Source organism: Entelurus aequoreus, linkage group LG09, assembly GCF_033978785.1.
Source record: "Entelurus aequoreus isolate RoL-2023_Sb linkage group LG09, RoL_Eaeq_v1.1, whole genome shotgun sequence".
Classification (NCBI taxonomy): Eukaryota; Metazoa; Chordata; class Actinopteri; order Syngnathiformes; family Syngnathidae; genus Entelurus; species Entelurus aequoreus.
Genome location: NC_084739.1, coordinates 17,796,322 through 17,813,821, shown reverse-complemented (window position 1 = coordinate 17,813,821; position 17,500 = coordinate 17,796,322). Strand labels below are relative to the sequence as shown.

Here is a 17,500-nt window from a genome sequence, read left to right as displayed (position 1 = left end):
TTCAGCCATTTAGTGCGTTATTGACTCACCCTTATTGTGTAAAAGAAACTCAAGTGCCTGTGTAAATAGTTCATGTTTCAATGTCTACACCTGCAGCTTGTAGACATGAGGGGCTAATATATGTACAAGATTACATTTGTCCAAAAATTAGGTGGGTGCAGCTGATAATTAGATGCGGGGTACAGCCCAGAAATTACAGCAAATGTTGTATATACAATATTTTTGCAAGCTCTCATTTCTAAAATGGGGCTAATAGTGTCAGCTCTTTCCATTACTAACATGACCTAACACTTTGACATTAGGCTTAAAAAAATGATGCTGAATCAGCCTTGTCTTCTATTAATACCATGGTGGTAAATCTACTCAACACTATGTGTCTATCTTTAAAGGGGAACTGCACTTTTATTGGAATTTTGCCTATCGTTCACAATCCTTATGAGAGACAAAAAAAACGAAATGTTTAGTTTTTTGCATTCTAACTTGTAATAATCGGCTCGTTCTAAGTGGCTAGCAATGCAGCTAATGAGGGGAGGGGAGAACAGAAGCAGGAAGTCGGAAGTGCGTTGCTATGGAAACAGAAATAAATGCACTGAGGCAAAAAAGTTCTGGTAATGCTTAAAATGACCAAAATACAGTACATATTGTACATATTTTATATTGTTATGAACGTATCTGTTACTACATTATATTTATATATAACACGTTGATGGAGGGTTTTGAAGTTGTTTAAGAAGGCTTTAAAGGCTACAATTGTGACTCCCGTTAGCCACATCTTGCAAGCGTTTTTTTTATCATCTTTAAAAATCCCACCTCCCCCCCCAAAAAAGGAATTTGTGTTAAGGATTGTGAATAGAGATATATCGGCCTATAAATGCTTTAAAATGTAATGTCGGAAACTATCGGTATCGGTTTCAAAAAGTAAAATTAATGACTTTTTAAAACGCCGCTGTACGGAGCGGTACATATCCGGTAAAACACGGACGTCTAGTATACTCTGGACTGAAGCTGTGTGCCTTCATTGTTTTTGTAGCTGTTGTTTTGAGGCATGTTTAAAAAAAAAAAAAAGCACTTTGTGAAAGTCAAAGTATAGTATTTCTCATAGTTGTAGTGGGTATCAGGATTATCTCAGGGAGAGCATGTCCCAAATTCCAAGATGCTGTTTAGAGGCATGTTAAAAAAAAAAAGCGCTTTGTGACTTCAATAATAAATATGGCAGTGCCGTATGTTGGCACTTTTTTCCATAACTGGAGTTGAAGTTGTTCTCTTATTTTGGAAAACCTTGTTTTTGATTGATTGATTGAAACTTGTATTAGATTGCACAGTACAGTACATATTCCGTACAATTGACCACTAAATAGTAACACCCGAATAAGTTTTTCAACTTGTTTAAGTCGGGGTCCACGTTAATCAATTCATGGTAAAGTTACATTGTTTAATGCATCCAGCGGGGCATCACAACAAAATTAGGCATAATAATGTGTTAATTCCACGACTGTATATATCGGTATCGGTCGATATCGGAATCGGTAATTAAGAGTTGGACAATATCGGAATATCGTCAAAAAAGCCATTACCGGACATCTCTAATTGTGAACCATAGGCAAAATTCCAACTAAAGTGCAGTTCCCCTTTAAGCAATACTCACACTTCAACAGAACATGAATTTCTGTATAAATCGAGTGTTGCAATATGAAAAGGGGAAGGAGATGACAGTGCTTGTTAAGTAAACCAAACACTGCATTGCATTGTGTTTGCAACACTTTTACAAAAAGTCCCCGCTGTTATTTATAACATAAAAGCGGTTTGTTTATTTATTGAGAGTACATGGCAATCAAACATCTTGAGCTGTACAAAAGCCCACATGTTTAAATGATAATAAAAATCCACAAAGAACAGAGGCTGTCGTGTTAAATAAAGTATGACCTGAAGATATCAGGCAGTGACAATATACACTGTGTCTTGAACAAAACAATAACACACTTTACAACCACATTATCACATGAAGTTGCTGGTGTAGTTCAAAGGGGTCCCTTACAAAAAAAGAAGCATATTTATTTCCAAATGTATTTACAGTGTTTTATAAACCAATAAGGACACATTTTTGCCATCTTTGGACGAGACTCCACAAAAAGCAAGAATCTGCAAATAATAACCCATAAGCAGCCATAAAAGGCCTCCTTTTGATACTCTAAACCAGGGGGACCCAAAAAACTAGAGTCAACAATCTGGCCAACGGGATGTCCCATATTAAAAAATAAAAATAAAATAATGTATCCTTTTTTTTATCTGTCCTGTCCTGAAATCATATTGTTAATGTAGATGCCTATATCTGCTGTACATATTTACTTTACAAAATAAAAGTGTGGTATACTTCTCTTGTTGCCTTTTCTTGTATTTTACTTTATGAAATGCTTAGATATGTTAAGTGTTTGGGAAGGGGAAAAAAATAACGAAGAAGACTTCACCATTGCTCCTGATAGGTCGTGGTTGGGGCTTTGCATGGCAGCTCCCGCCAAATAGAGTCAAAGCACTTTGAGTAACTTGAAGGTAGAAAAGCGCTTTACAGGTATAACTCATTCTATTGTTTCTTATGGGAGCGACAGTTAAAAAAATCTAAGTAAATTAACAAACTGTAAATTAACATTGCTTCTTTTAATTTGAGGGATTAGCTGAAGCAAAGCAAACGATTCCAAGTCTTGTACTTAATTTTAAGTATTTCTAAGTTTTACATGCTACATGTTTGAATAATTTTGTTTTCCATTCGTACAGTTACACTTTTCCAGGTTCTGCCTCAGATCGTCTATCCGCAAGTCCTTCAGCTGAACCAGACGCTCTAACTTGCTCACCTTCATCTGCAGGATCTGCACACACACACACAAACACAAACACACACACGATAAGGGTAGGGTCTGACTAAAAGTGAGCAATGGGTGTTGAAAAATTAAGGAAGTGTTGCACATTTGTGTCCTTGTGTAGCCTCTAGTCGCGCATGCAAATGTTGTCACACATTGAGCGTTACATCCGCTGGGGTGAAACTGACTCACCAACCACTGCTGACACAGCTTGTGCCATTTATGCACACACACCTGCAAAATGTCTATATGACCTATTTTTTCCCCAGCAGAGAATAAAATAGGAAGACAAGCCAAGCGATGCATTTTCCAGATTGAGGAGTGTGCATACCTCGACTGTCTCCTGCAAAGCCATGGCCGCATGCTCTTTTTCTTTCAGAATTTTCCGCAGAGGCGGGTCCAAGTTGGAGTAAAACTGGGCTGTGTTTTGTATTCTGCTGCGCCATCAAAGACAGACAAAAATTATTTACATTGCAGGTTATAGTGTGTGAGGCTATAATATGACGTTACCTTTTTTCCAATTTCAACTTATCATCCTTGTTCAGCCCGTCAGATGCCATCTGAGACAGATACCTCACCTCAGACTCACAAAGATCTGAAGAAATATGAAGAAAACCATGACATACAGTATACCCCTAAAACAATCATGTCTACTTCATGTGATATGAAAAATGTGCTTTTGTTGGACACTTTTAGAAGTGGTGGGGTTGAGAAGTAGCAGAACAAGGATAGGGAAGGCCTTGATGTTCTGCCGTGCGGCTCTTAGGTCTGTGATAAGGCCATCTGCTGATAGGAAGACCTGCACTCTCTGTTTGTGATAGTGTGCAGGGCGGGGGAGGAAAGAGAGGGAAGGGACTGATCTAAGGTCAGCACAAAAGTTTTTTTTTGGAAGAACGGATGAGGTGTGAGAAGCGGAAGAGAGGTTAGTGACCGACTCCCGAAAGATTGTGACTTTTGCTAATCAGGTGTGGTCACCATTGTCTTAATAGCAACACATGCACTGACAGGACAGCAAGCTTGGGGTCAAAGGACAATACTGCAGAGGTGACACAAGACTCTTCGGATTTTACAAAGATACTGATAAGAATAAATAAAAAGATATAGAAAGATAGGCTTCGCTACACATCTTTAAGTAAAGGCCGTAATTCAGCCAACATCCTTCACCTATGCGTTAATGTTACGTTGTGGTATGTAATAAATGGCAGGGGTTCTTAACCTTTTGGACCTCGGGCCCAACTTTTCCAATACAGAGGGGGGCAGGGCCCACTCAAATATTAACACTGAATTAGTAATCTTACTCTTGATTAGGCTACCAGAATTGATCCCTTCGGGGGATTTTAAGTCTATTTTAAAAGATCGAGAAACCAGTTCTCTTGGGCAATGTACTTGCTTGTAAATTTAATTATTACTCATTTATTTCTATTATTACTATTACTATTATTAATCGTTTTATACTATTTTTGACCTGTTGTGGTATGACTGCTGTTGTTCTGTTGTATTGCCTTGTTGTAATTATTATTGTAACTTTGTTTGTGGCGCCGTCTTTGTCAGGTCGCTCTTGAAAAAGAGATTTTAATGTCAGTGAGTACTTGGTTAAATAAAGGAAATTGATTGATTGATTATAATCATATTCAATAATTATATCTAACCTACTTATAGTTTAACAGGATAAACCTTGTCAAATGATATTATAAATACAAAAATGATAAATGGGTTATACTTGTATAGCGCTTTTCTACCTTCAAGGTACTCAAAGCGCTTTGACAGTATTTCCACATTCACCCATTCACACACACATTCACACACTGATGGCGGGAGTTGCCATGCAAGGCGCTAACCAGCAGCCATCAGGAGCAAGGGTGAAGTGTCTTGCCCAAGGACACAACGGACGTGACTAGGATGGTAGAAGGTGGGGATTGAACCCCAGTAATCAGCAACCCTCCGATTGCTGGCACGGCCACTCTACCAACTTTGCCACGCCGTCCCTATTATATTAAATTAAAGCATGTGTTTCTCTCAAAGGTTATTATCAAGGCCTATGTCAGGCTAATTACCAAAAAAATGCTAATCAAATATACTACAAGAAAAGGGACTCTTAAAAACTGATGAAAAATAAATGTACATATAATTACGCAGTGCTAAAATACATTCTAACCTAAATAATAATACAGTATGTTTCTTAAATAGACTGCCAATAAAATTAATTTGCAAATGAAAATACAGCTTTACCACTTTAGTCTTAAATTTTGCACTTAAGAAACATCTCTATGACTTTAGTGTCAGACTTCTTGTTTGTTTGATATTGTCATTACTGCCACAAGTGGTGGAAAAGTGTATTACCCATACAGACCACCGCTTTGAAACACATATTTTTTGGCGGCCCTCTAGGATGCACTCACAGCCCAAAAATGGGCCCTATGGTTAAGAAACAGTGATATATGGTTTGAGTTTATTTCGAACATGCATGCATACAACATGATACATCACAATTTCCAGTTTCTTTATCCAACATGTTCGAAAAGGAGTAGGAAGAATCAGAGCTTAATTAATCCTACCCCTTTTCCTTTACATAGCACTTGCTAACACTTTTGTTCACTTAGTGTTCTCAATTTATTTGAAATATACTGCATAAGTAATAACATTAAAAATAATAATAATTAGTCAAGTAAGTTATATTAGTGCAGAGTTACAGTGTACTGTATATGTAAACAATAGATGACAGCACTTCTTGGACAAACACCTCATTAGTGTCAAAGCCATACAAGCAAAATTTACAAAAAGCAAATGTAAATTCCAGTATCAAAGTAAGAGTTTGGCCAACACACTTCCATTACACTATTGCGGGATCTCTGAGACTTTTGTAAAATTGTTAAAACATTAACTACGGGGCTTTCAAAAGGAAAAACACGCTTTCCAACAATATTGTTCCAATTGGAGTAACACAATGTGAGTGAGAAGATGTTACCTGTGTGACTGCTCTCTGCATTGCTGGTGTCATAGTATTCCAAATCCTAAATTTAAAAGAACACAATTTGAACATGTATTACTGTATTTAAATGTTCTGTCGTATCGGTCAGTGGTCCCCAACCCTTTAGAGCCCAAGGACCGACTCGCGTTCCTGCAGACATTTGGCGGCCCGGCGGGGGTTGGTGACGTTAATAATGTAATATGAATAAACGGGGAAAGGCTGTAACGTTTTCACACCAATTAGTACAGTATTATTACACATGAACTCACCTAATGCTGAATCAGTGGAATCCCTATCCTTACCTGCAACCATGAGGCTCAATCTGAGGGTGGTGGGAGACAATCAAAGTGTGTTCCTTATGTTCAGTCTATTCTGTTGTTTTTTAGTTGCTGTCGCAGCACAAAACCCACAAAGTTAAGATGTTGCAAAAGAAAAAGAGCTGTCAGTGCTTTTGTGTTAATTTCAGGATATTCTGCCCTATAAATTAGATGTAGTCTCAAACATAATTTTAAGGCCTCCTTCATTTTCCACATTAAATAGCTGGTCTTCTTACATGGTTGAAGTTGAGTCACCTGCCTGGTTCACAAATGGGTTGCGAATCAATTCCTTCTCTGTCTGAGGGTCTTTTGTGGTTGGGAAGTAACAGTCAAAGTATTTTGAAAGCTGAGACACCTGATTGCTCACCATCTGGGTGGATGAATCACTTCCTTAATCCCAGTTAATATGTGAAACATGTCAATTAGAGCTGCACGATTAATCAATTTTGAAACAAAATCTGATTGTTCAAAATGTATGTTATATTAATTTTCTTCTCTATTATGCTTTGCGTCTCCAAGATACCGTGGGCTACTCCTTCCTGCGAGATCCCGCTCCAGTCTGTATAGACATATGCGCTCCTCATTCACATCAGTGTTTCCCACTGATTCATCTGCACATTTTGATTCATTTATTTGAGGCCACAAATAAACTCATAATTGCAGATTTAGCTCTTCCGGGTTCAATCTTGCTCATGAACAGATTACAATGGAACTGCAGCAGATGCATCGTTTATACGCTTCTCAACACACCTCACACGCACCTACTATTCCAGAGAATAAGAAGCAGCAGAAGGGTTTTGTGGTGCAAATGTGTCCACTTTATATAGCAAGATGTGTAATTTAAAAGTGAAAGAGAGGAGTGTGTCTTGCATCATGCATTTATTCGCTAATTAAATACAAGCGGTGATGAAAGGCGCACTATTCGCCATATGAGCGGAGGTCCGCCTTCATAAGCCCAGAGAGCGTGCATGCAACCATGTGCAAAGTGTGCAGAATGTGATGTTTGTTAGTTTCTACGATACGATGGCGTAGGTCAGCAGCTTTTAGCAACAAAGGAACTATTTATTTACAACTCTACAGGATACCCATACTCACTCGTATCTACGCTCTTACTATCGTCTATGCTTCCAATTCCGCTTTAATTAATATTGAAAAAGTTGATAATATTTATTAGGGCTGTGAATCTTTGGGTGTGCCACGATTCGATTCAATATCGATTCTTGGGGTCACGATTCGACAACTCTATTTTCTTTTGTGATAGAGTGATTGGAACACATACTTGTTGGTCACAAAAAACCTTCATAAAGTTTGGTTCTTTTATACATTTATTATGGTGTTCCTGGGATTAAAGGCCTCACCTTTTGTCCTCCAAACATATTGCTGGATATTGTGGCCAAACAGCTACATTTTTGTTTCATCTGACATCACATGGACAAAGATAAAACCTTCTGGAGGAAAGTGGTCAGATGAAACAAAAATTTAGCTGTTTGGCCACAATACCCAGCAATATGTTTGGAGGAGAAAAGGTGAGGCCTTCAACCCCAGGAACACCTTTCCTACCGTCAAGTATGGTGGTGGTAGTATTATGCTCTGGGCCTGTTTTACTGCCAATGGAACTGGTGATTTAAATGGGACAATGAAAAAGGAGGATTACCTCCAAATTCTTCAGGACAACCTAAAATCATCAGCTCAGAGGTTGGGTCTTGGGCGCAGTTGGGTGTTCCAACAGGGCAATGACCCCAAAAAGTTGTAAAGGAATGGCTAAATCAGGCTAGAATTAAGGTTTTAGAATGGCCTTCCCAAAGTCCTGAGGTGTGGACAATGCTGAAGAAACAAGTCCATGTCAGAAAACCAACAAATTTAGCTGAACTGCACCAATTTTATCAAGAGTGGTCAAAAATTCAACCAGACGTTTGCCAGAAACTTGTGGATGGCTACCAAAAGCGCCTTATTGCAGTGAAACTTGCCAAGGGACATGTAACCAAATATTAACATTGTTGTATGTATACTTTTGACCCAGCAGATATGGTCACATTTTCAGTAGACCCATAAAGTTGATCCATTCATAAAATCCATTCATAAAAGAACCAAACTTCATGAATGTTTTTTGTGACCAAAAGTATGTGCTCCAATCACTCTATCACAAAAAAATAAGAGTTGTAGAAATTATTGGAAACTCAAGACAGCCATGACATTATGTTCTTTACAAGTGTATGTAAACTTTTGATCGCGACTGTATGTATGCTTTGTCGTACAAACGGGCCATTTTATTCTGGTTAACTTGTTTCCCTTGCTGTTGACGACTCCCCCTTTTTTTCTTTTTATTCCTGTCACAATGTTCTCCATTTCTCTGCCTGTTAGCTGTTTACACATATGTTCCTGTGTACTTACTACTTTGACTGGGTAGAATACGAAGCCTGTTTATTAGCTTAAACAAGGCTGGGAATCGTTCTAACATGAATACTAGCGTATAGACAAAATGAATGAATATCGATTGTGTCATACTTATGACGCCCCCATGTGACCCTGACCCACTAATTGAGAAAGACTGCGCTAAGACTTCTGGGTAATGTAGTTACTCTACAAGTACCAAGACACTGAAAAATCTCCAGTAGCAACTCAACCTTTGTCACTTCCGTAAGTGCTGAGAACTTGAAGACACAGCTTAGAGAAACGTAGCTGTCATTTGGCAACACCTATGTAATTTACAAATATGTAAAACAGTGGCGTTCAAAATATGACCCGTGGGGCATTTGTGGAACGCAACTTTTTTATCAACCCGTCACACTTTGTGGAAATAAAACAAACGAAGAACCCATCAAAAATGGAGGTATAATGTAATGATAAAAAGCTGAAATGTTGATACAGATAATGCAGAAAGACAGTAGACACAAAGGTTTGACTTCAAATAAGTGTACAATGTGCCTGTTTATTTGCTGTAAGCAAATCACACTCCTCTGTTGTTTTTTGTAGTTTTTCCCTAAACATCGAAATCGTAATCGAAAATCGAGTTTTCGGGGGGGGAAAAAATAGGGAGTTTATTTTCGACCACTACTTCCTGTATTCACTCGTTGTCTTTCACTACTGATATTTTTTTTTGACTCATTTTGCCAGTGTAACTGCACACAGTGTTGAAGGAGGCTCAATCAAGTGCAATAGTGTGATGGGCGGAAGTGGGGCGTCTTTCAAAATAAGATACTCGGAAGACAAAAAAATAAAAATAAATATTTCTTTGCGACCCGGGGTTTTGGGACCACTGATATAGGCTACATACTAGTACGTTGTGTGAGTTGTACTCTAGCTTCTTGTCTATCTTCTCACGTAGGGTGGTCAGCACGCTCTCGATCACTCCCGCCGTTCTTAGTACAATCTTCTTCACTGACTTCTCAGGCACGTGGAAGTTCAACTTGGAAAACACCTTCCTGTGTACGCAAACACACACACACATACACAGCTGGTTCCAATTATGAGCAGCAGATGGACGGCGTTTTGAATTGATGTTGCATTTTGATAAACACCACAGGGATCCCAAGTGGCTGTTTGCCATGTAAGTGATCCAAGACAGTGTTTGGGCTGGTTCTCACAGCCAATGCAGAGAGTTTAGCTAAGTTCTGTCAGCTGAATATGTTGAAATGTCCGCTAGGAGTAGTGGGTAGGAGAGCACTAGACATACTTAAGTCACATTATTGCCATCGATAAGCTACAAAAATGCATTCTGGGTCACTGGGAAAAAAAAACCCAAAAAAACAACCAGAGACAAAATAGGATTAAAATGGAATTGAATATGCAGCATTTCATTTTCGGTAAATAGTCAGCTGTACACTGACTATTTTGAGATATACTTAAAGTTACTTTGTATAGGATCGGCTCTTGAGAAATTATAGTCAAATGCTTTGCAAAAATTTGAGGAGTGTATTCACTATTGTGGGTGCTGGGAAAAATCAATTCACATTGAAATCGAGATTCTAATTTATTACAATTCGAAATTGATTTAACATTTTTAAGAATCGATTCTAGAAAATATGTTTTTTAGGCCATCTCTGTGTTTACTCGCTGCACGTTTACGTAGCAGCCGATAGGATCTTTTGTACTCGTTTTGAAAATATAATAATTTATACACAAAATACATTGCGAGAATCGATTCTGAATTGAATCGTCACCCCAAGAATCGAAATCAAATCAAATCAATAGTGAGTAACACTCACATCCCTACTAGGGTTATATGTTAGTATAGTACCGCAATACTAATGAATCATATTTGGTACTATACCGCCTCTAAAATGTACCGGTCCCCCACACCCCTGTCATCGTCACGTCGTGTCATTGCTGGTTTTACAAGCAGACCAGCATGTTCGCCAGCGCACAATCACGTAGTACTTACAAGCAGACAGTGTGTAGACAAAGGTCTTAGCTCATTCTCTTTCTATGCCACATCAATATGGAATGCATTTCCAACAGGTGTAAAAGAAAAAGCATCTCTATCCTCCTTCAAAACCGCACTAAAAGAACACCTCCAGGCAACTTCAACCCTAAACTAACACCCTCCCTTCCACATCATACCTCTTCAGATTGTAAATAATCAAATGTAAATAATCAAATGTAGACACTTTTTCTTATACTTTCTGATCTCTCTCTCTGTGTCCACTACTTGCTGTACATATCCTACCAAGTCAGTCCTACACTGTTCTAATGTCCATTTCTCTGATGATGCAATTGTTGATGACTGAAGTGTTGATACCAACCAAACCTAAAACCCCCCCCTCCCCACTCCCCCCCTCCATATCCCACAACAGAAGTATAAGTGACTATTACATTTTAACAGAAGTGTAGATAGAACATGTTAAAAGAGAAAGCAAGCATATATTAACAGTAAATGAATAAGTAGATTAATAACTAATTTTCTACCACTTGTCCTCAATAATTTTGACAAAATAATAGAATGGAAAATGACACAATATCTTACTGCATATGTCAGCAGCTAAGTTAGGAGCATTCGTTTCCTTATTTACTACTTAAAGACAAGTTGACTTGTATTTTCTCTATTTTATTTAATGACAAACTTCCAATAAGAAACAGATGTTTAATGTATCGTAGGGCTGGGCGATATGGACATAAAAGTATATCTCGATATATTTTTTACTTAAACTCGATATTCGCTATATATCTCGATATATTTTTCGGTGAAAATATACATATAAAGATATACATTTTTTAGCCATATTCAGTCAAATTGAAGTGAATGACAACTGTTCTGTAAACAGTCAGTGGCACTTTTATTAACCCAGTTAGTCAAGATGGGTATTAATGGCACAGAAAAGAAACTGTATTAGTAGTACAGAATTACATAACATAAATAAAGTAGAAACATTATTTATACGTAAAATAAATAACATAGCTGTGCAAATAATACAAAATGGATCAAACTCAGATGAAAAAATAAAAAATTGCAGGCAGGCACTTTGTGATTTCCCTTCCTGGTTTGATGACCCGTCCTATCTTGCCTCTGATTGGCCTGTCCCTAACCAATCAAGACTCATCATAGTAAACAACCAACCAATCATGGATGTTCTTATACGTGCAAGCACGTCTTGGAAGGAGGAAGGGGAGGGGAGGAGAACAAGGAACACAACATATAAGCGGCGTTTGGTAATTTTAACGTGATATAAATTATATCGATACGACGATATTTACTTAATTCATATCTTGTTTAAAAATATATCGATACATCTTACAAAATCGATATATCGCCCTGCCCTAATGCAGTGTTTTTCAACCTTTTTTGAGCCAAAGCACATTTTTTGCGTTGAAAAAATCCGGAGGCACACCACCAGCAGAAATCATTCAAAAACGAAAGTCAGTTGACAGGAAAAAGTCGTTGTCGCAACTGTTGGATATGACTTTAAACCATAACCAACCATGCATCACGATAGCTCTTGTCTCAAAGTAGGTGTACTGTCACATCACGCCACAATTTATTTTGAGTTATTTGCTGTTTTCCTGTGTGTAGTGTTTTAGTTCTTGTCTTGCGCTGCTATTTTGGTTTTTTTTTCTCTTTTTTTGGTATTTTCCTGTAGCAGTTTCAAGTCTTGCTTTGAGCGATATATCCCGCATCTACTTTGTTTTAGCAATCAAGGATATTTCAGTTGTTTATATCCTTCTTTGTGGGGACATTGTTGATTGTCATGTCATGTTCAGATGTACCTTGTGGTAGCTGTCTTTGCTCCACAGTAAGTCTTTGCTGTTGTCCAGCATTCTGTTTTTGTTTACTTTGTAGCCAGTTCAGTTTTAGTTTCGTTCTGCATAGCCTAGGGGCACTCACATTTTGTTTATCTTTGGTTTAAGCATTAGATACCTTTTTACCTGCACGCTGCCTCCCGCTGTTTCCGACATCTACAAAGCAATTAACTAACGGCTGCCACCTACTGCTATGGAAGAGTATTACACGGTTACTCTGCCGAGCTCTAGACAGCACAGACACTCAACAACAACACATAATTTGCAGACTATAATTACTGGTTTGTAAAACATATTTTTAACCCAAATAGGTGAAATTAGATCATCTTCCACGGCTCACCAGACTGTATCTCACGGCACACCGTGGCACAGTGGTTGAAAAACACTGCCCTAGTGTATCGTAAGATTTTTTGTTAAAATAAAGCCAATAATGCAATTTTTTGTGGTCCCCTTTATTTAGAAAAGTACCGAAAAGTATCGAAATACATTTTGGTACCGGTACCGCTAACAAAATGTTGGTACCGGGACAACACTAGTCCCTACTGGTTAATTCCTGGTATCATCATTGTGCTTGTACAATGCAGCGTGGCTACTGAAGCGCATCGTGAAATGACAGCAAACCACACGCCGCAATATAAAAAATAGCAAATAGAATTCCTCTCTGTCATTTTGGTTACTTAAAAATAGCCACACAAAAAAGTGAAAATATTAGGAACATCTCTCAGTGTTTCAGCTAGGATAGATGGATAGTTTTCTTGCCTGTTGAGAAGGCTCCAGTTGCTGAGCTTTTGTTGTGTTGAGCTGGCAGGAGTGTAGTTGTGCAAGTCAATAAGCTTTGGGAAGAAATGCTTCACAACTTCAGCTGCCATTACTGGAAACAGACAAGACAAATAAATCAATATATGCGAGCACCTACAACAACATGAACATTCCTCGGATAGTTCCAGTCAAAAAAAAAAATTAGCACTGTAAAAGGGAGATCTTCTGAAACAGTTCTTAAATTGGATATCATTTAGCCCAGGTGTACTTAATGATGCGGCGTGTTTGATCCACTAGCTTAGCTTTAGCATTAGCTTCGGTACCTCCGTCGCTGAAGTCATTGGTGATGTTTCTTTTGGGCCTCGAGAGAGGGATTTTATCGATCCATGCGTAGAAATCCTGCAGCTCTTCCTCGTCTAACTCTCGCTCCATTCGCCGCGGACGTGTTTTGGTTACTTTTCCAAACAAAAACAAAACTGAATGTGTAAGTTTGCCCGCTCAGGCGCCTGTCAACTCTCTTGGTTGTTTCAAGGTGGTTGCTGGGCAACGTAGCGTAAAAAAAAAAAAAAAAAGCGGAAACAGCGCGAGGAGCACTTTGAAGTAGTAAAGTTACGTAAGCAGACATGCGCACGCAGCGTTTTCTCGATGCTTTGCATATAATTAACACTACATTTTGTTTTAACTAGCCTATTAACATAATGTTAACAAGTATTCAACTAGACGATAGACATTTGTGTCCTTTTCACTTTTGGGGTGACTATTTTCGAAATACCGTTTCTTCCACTTTGACATTGTTGACATGTTGGACATGTTCAGTTTAGACTTATTTTTACTTTTGAGTTGAATTTGTGTGTGTTTGCTACTGTAATTAGGTGAGATAATTGTTGTGCACTCCCATCCATCCATTTATTTTCTACCGCTTATTCCCTTCGGGGTCGCGGGGGGAGCCTATCTCAGTTACAATCGGGCGGGAGGCAGGGTACACCCTGGACAAGTCGCCACCTCATCACAGGGCCAACACAGATAGACAACATTCACACACTAGGGCCAATAAAGTGTTGCCAATCAACTAGAGATGTCCGATAATGGCTTTTTTGCCGATATCCGATATTCGGATATTGTCCAATTCTTAATTACCGATTCCGATATCAACCGATACCGATATATACAGTCGTGGAATTAACACATTTTTATGCCTAATTTTGTTGTGATGCCCCGCTGGATGCATTAAACAATGTAACAAGGTTTTCCAAAATAAATCAACTCAAGTTATGGAAAAAAATGCCAACATGGCACTGCCATATTTATTATTGAAGTCACAAAGTGCATAATTTTTTTTAACATGATTCAAAACAGCAGCTTGGAATTTGGGACATGCTCTCCCTGAGAGAGCATGAGGAGGTTGAGGTGGGCGGGGTTGGGGGGCGGGGTTGAGGTAGGGGGGTAGGGGGTAGCGGAGGGGTATATTGTAGCGTCCCGGAAGAGTTAGTGCTGCAAGGGGTTCTGGGTATTTGTTCTCCCAAAATGTGTTTGTCATTCTTGTTTGGTGTGGGTTCACAGTGTGGCGCATATTTGTAACAGTGTTAAAGTTGTTTATACGGCCACCCTCAGTGTGACCCGTATGGCTGTTGACCAAGTATCCTTGTCACATCCATTGTGTCCCTGAGCAAGACACTTCACCCTTGCTCCTGATGGGTCGTGGTTAGCCGCCATCAGTGTGTGAATGTGTGTGTGAATGGGTGAATGTGGAAATAGTGTCAAAGAGCTTTGAGTACCTTGAAGGTAGAAAAGCGCTATAACTGGCATGCGCAGGTGCGCTCTTGAAGGCGCAATCAGCAGAGCGCACAGATGAGTGCACATTGGAATGCGCCCTGGCCGTGACACTGACGTTGATTTGACCATTGAAATTTGGTAATTTCCCAACCAACAACGTGGATACAACATTAGATATCAACGTTGTCTCAATTTACAAATACAACTATTTCGCAAGGTTGTTTCAAAGTCAGTTTTAAAGGACATGTATGTATAATAATGTTGTAGCAATGTCTTGTGCCTGCTGGGTTGGCGCTAACATGGCGTAGGCAGAGGTGGGCACGTTGGCCGATTGAATCCAGGAGATCTTGCTCTACCTAAAAATGTCACAGTACATGTTGTAATTCATAATTCCCTCGATGAACCGCAGGTTGTCAGTGTAGGCAGCATTCGTGCAGCCCTAGATCAACACCATTTTGCATGATATTAAACTAAATTGGCCCTAGTGTGTGAATGTGAGTGTGAATGTTGTCTGTCTATCTGTGTTGGCCCTGTGATGAGGTGGCCCAAATGCAGCTGAGATAGGCTCCAGCACCCCCCGCGACCCCAAAAGGGACAAGCGGTAGAAAATGGATGGATGGATGGATTAAACTTTGCGGTCTGTTTATGCCCGTTTTTGGTCACAAACATGCTCAATGAATAGAGGTATGATGTGAAGTGAAGTGAATTATATTTATATAGCGCTTTTCTCTAGTGACTCAAAGCGCTTTTACATAGTAAAACCCAATATCAAAGTTACATTTAAACCAGCGTGGGTGGCACTGGGAGCAGGTGGGTAAAGTGTCTTGCCCAAGGACACAACGGCAGTAAATAGGATGGCGGAAGCGGGTTTCAAACATGCAACCCTCAAGTTGCTGGCACGGCCGCTCTACCAACCGAGCTATACCGCCCTGTAAACTATATTTAGTCAAAACTCTTTCAGAATACAATTTTTCTACAGCAAACTAATACATGTACAGTACAGGCCAAAGGTTTGGACACAGCTTCTCCTCATTCAATGCATTTTCTTTATTTCCATGACTATTTACATCAGGGGTCCCCAAACTTTTTGACTCGGGGGCCGCATTGGGTTAAAACAATTTGGCCGGGGGCCGGGCTGTATATATATATATATATATATATATATATATACATATATATATATATATATATATATATATATATATATATATATATATATATATATATATATATATATATATATATATATATATATATGTATATATATATATATATATATATATATATATACATATATATATATATATACATATATATATATATATATATATATATATATATATATATATATATATATATATATATATATATATATATATATCATATCATATCATATCATATCTTATATATATATATATTATATATTAGATATACGTAGCGCACTTTCCGCATGCGCGATGATGTCACGTTATCGATGAGAAAATGAATTTTTAGACAATATGATTTGCCTGAGCGGCTAGGAGACACCGTGAGTAACAAGCGGTACAAAGTGGATAAGAAAAGACAAGAATTTTTATTTTTATTTTTTATACTTGGGACTTCCCGCGGGCCTGATTTTGGACGCTGTCAGGCCGGATCCGGCCCGCGGGCCGTAGTTTGGGGACCCCTGATTTACATTGTAGATTGTCACTGAAGGCATGAAAACTATGAATGAACACATGTGAAGTTATGTACTTAACAAAAAAGAGGTGAAATAACATGTTTTATATTCTAGTTTCTTCAAAACAGCCACACTTTACTCTGATTAATGCTTTGCACACTCTTGGAATTCTCTCAATGAGCTTCAAGCACACCTGTGAAGTGAAAACCATTTCAGGTGACTACCTCTTGAAGCTCATCAAGAGAATGCCAAGAGTGTGCGAAAAAGTAATCAGAGCCTAGGAAGGCTATTTTGAAGAAACTAGAATATAAGACATGTTTTCAGTTATTTCACATTTTTTCGTTAAGTACACAACTCCACATGTGTTCATTCATGGTTTTGATGCCTTCAGTGACAATCTACATCTACAATGTAAATAGTCGTGAAAATAAAGAAAACGCATTGAATGAGAAGGTTGTGTCCAAACTTTTGGCCTGTACTTTATGTCCACAGGTGTTGATGATCACCTGCAAATAAGTTCTGGGTAGAAAAAAGTTGACAGTGAAATTTATTTGAAGACAAGTATGCACAGGTAATGGACATCTTTATAAATATAAATGATTATCAGATTTATCTTCATTGTAAAGGACAATGACATGATTATTTTAAGGGACAGTGTGATTACTGCATAGATTACACAATACAAAAATCCCTTGAGAATGTGTATTAATAAGAGAAAAAACAACTGTCAAATGTATACATTCATACAGTCCCACAATAGATATCTTCTGCGCTCTTGTCCTTATAATAAAAGAACCTTTAAAGTGCCCACGTTGGTGCCGCATTTGAAAATCCCTAATCATCTCTTTAGAAAGTCAGTACCAAAACAATGTGCGGCTGTGGTAAAAGTCAAAAGAGTTACAGCATCAGCAGTGCAGTCATTAAGTGTTCACATATC

The 17,500-nt window shown here is 38.5% G+C and overlaps 2 protein-coding genes across 5 annotated transcripts in view; both read right to left on the bottom strand.

Moving 5' to 3' along the window:
• Positions 1-1,803: 1,803 nt before the first annotated feature.
• On the bottom strand, positions 1,804-13,671 carry spef1 (sperm flagellar 1). Of its 4 annotated transcripts, none has more exons than XM_062057633.1 (7): positions 13,454-13,671; positions 13,131-13,242; positions 9,412-9,559; positions 5,818-5,863; positions 3,363-3,447; positions 3,184-3,289; positions 1,804-2,861 (listed from the first exon to the last, which is right to left on the bottom strand). In XM_062057633.1, exons 1-7 carry the CDS (start codon positions 13,560-13,562, stop codon positions 2,733-2,735), a joined length of 735 nt encoding a protein of 244 aa, XP_061913617.1. In that variant the 5' UTR covers positions 13,563-13,671; the 3' UTR covers positions 1,804-2,732. The 4 variants fall into 4 exon arrangements, with proteins under 4 accessions (XP_061913617.1, XP_061913618.1, XP_061913619.1 ...); XM_062057634.1 differs by having other exon boundaries at positions 3,184-3,286; XM_062057635.1 differs by having other exon boundaries at positions 9,418-9,559.
• A 3,421-nt stretch (positions 13,672-17,092) lies between these two features.
• Positions 17,093-17,500, bottom strand: part of adam8a (ADAM metallopeptidase domain 8a) — a 69,824-nt gene continuing 69,416 nt past the window's right edge. The window contains exon 26 of the mRNA XM_062058220.1: positions 17,093-17,500. This exon is cut by the window's right edge and continues 402 nt beyond it. The gene's annotated coding sequence lies outside the window, so the exon portion shown is untranslated.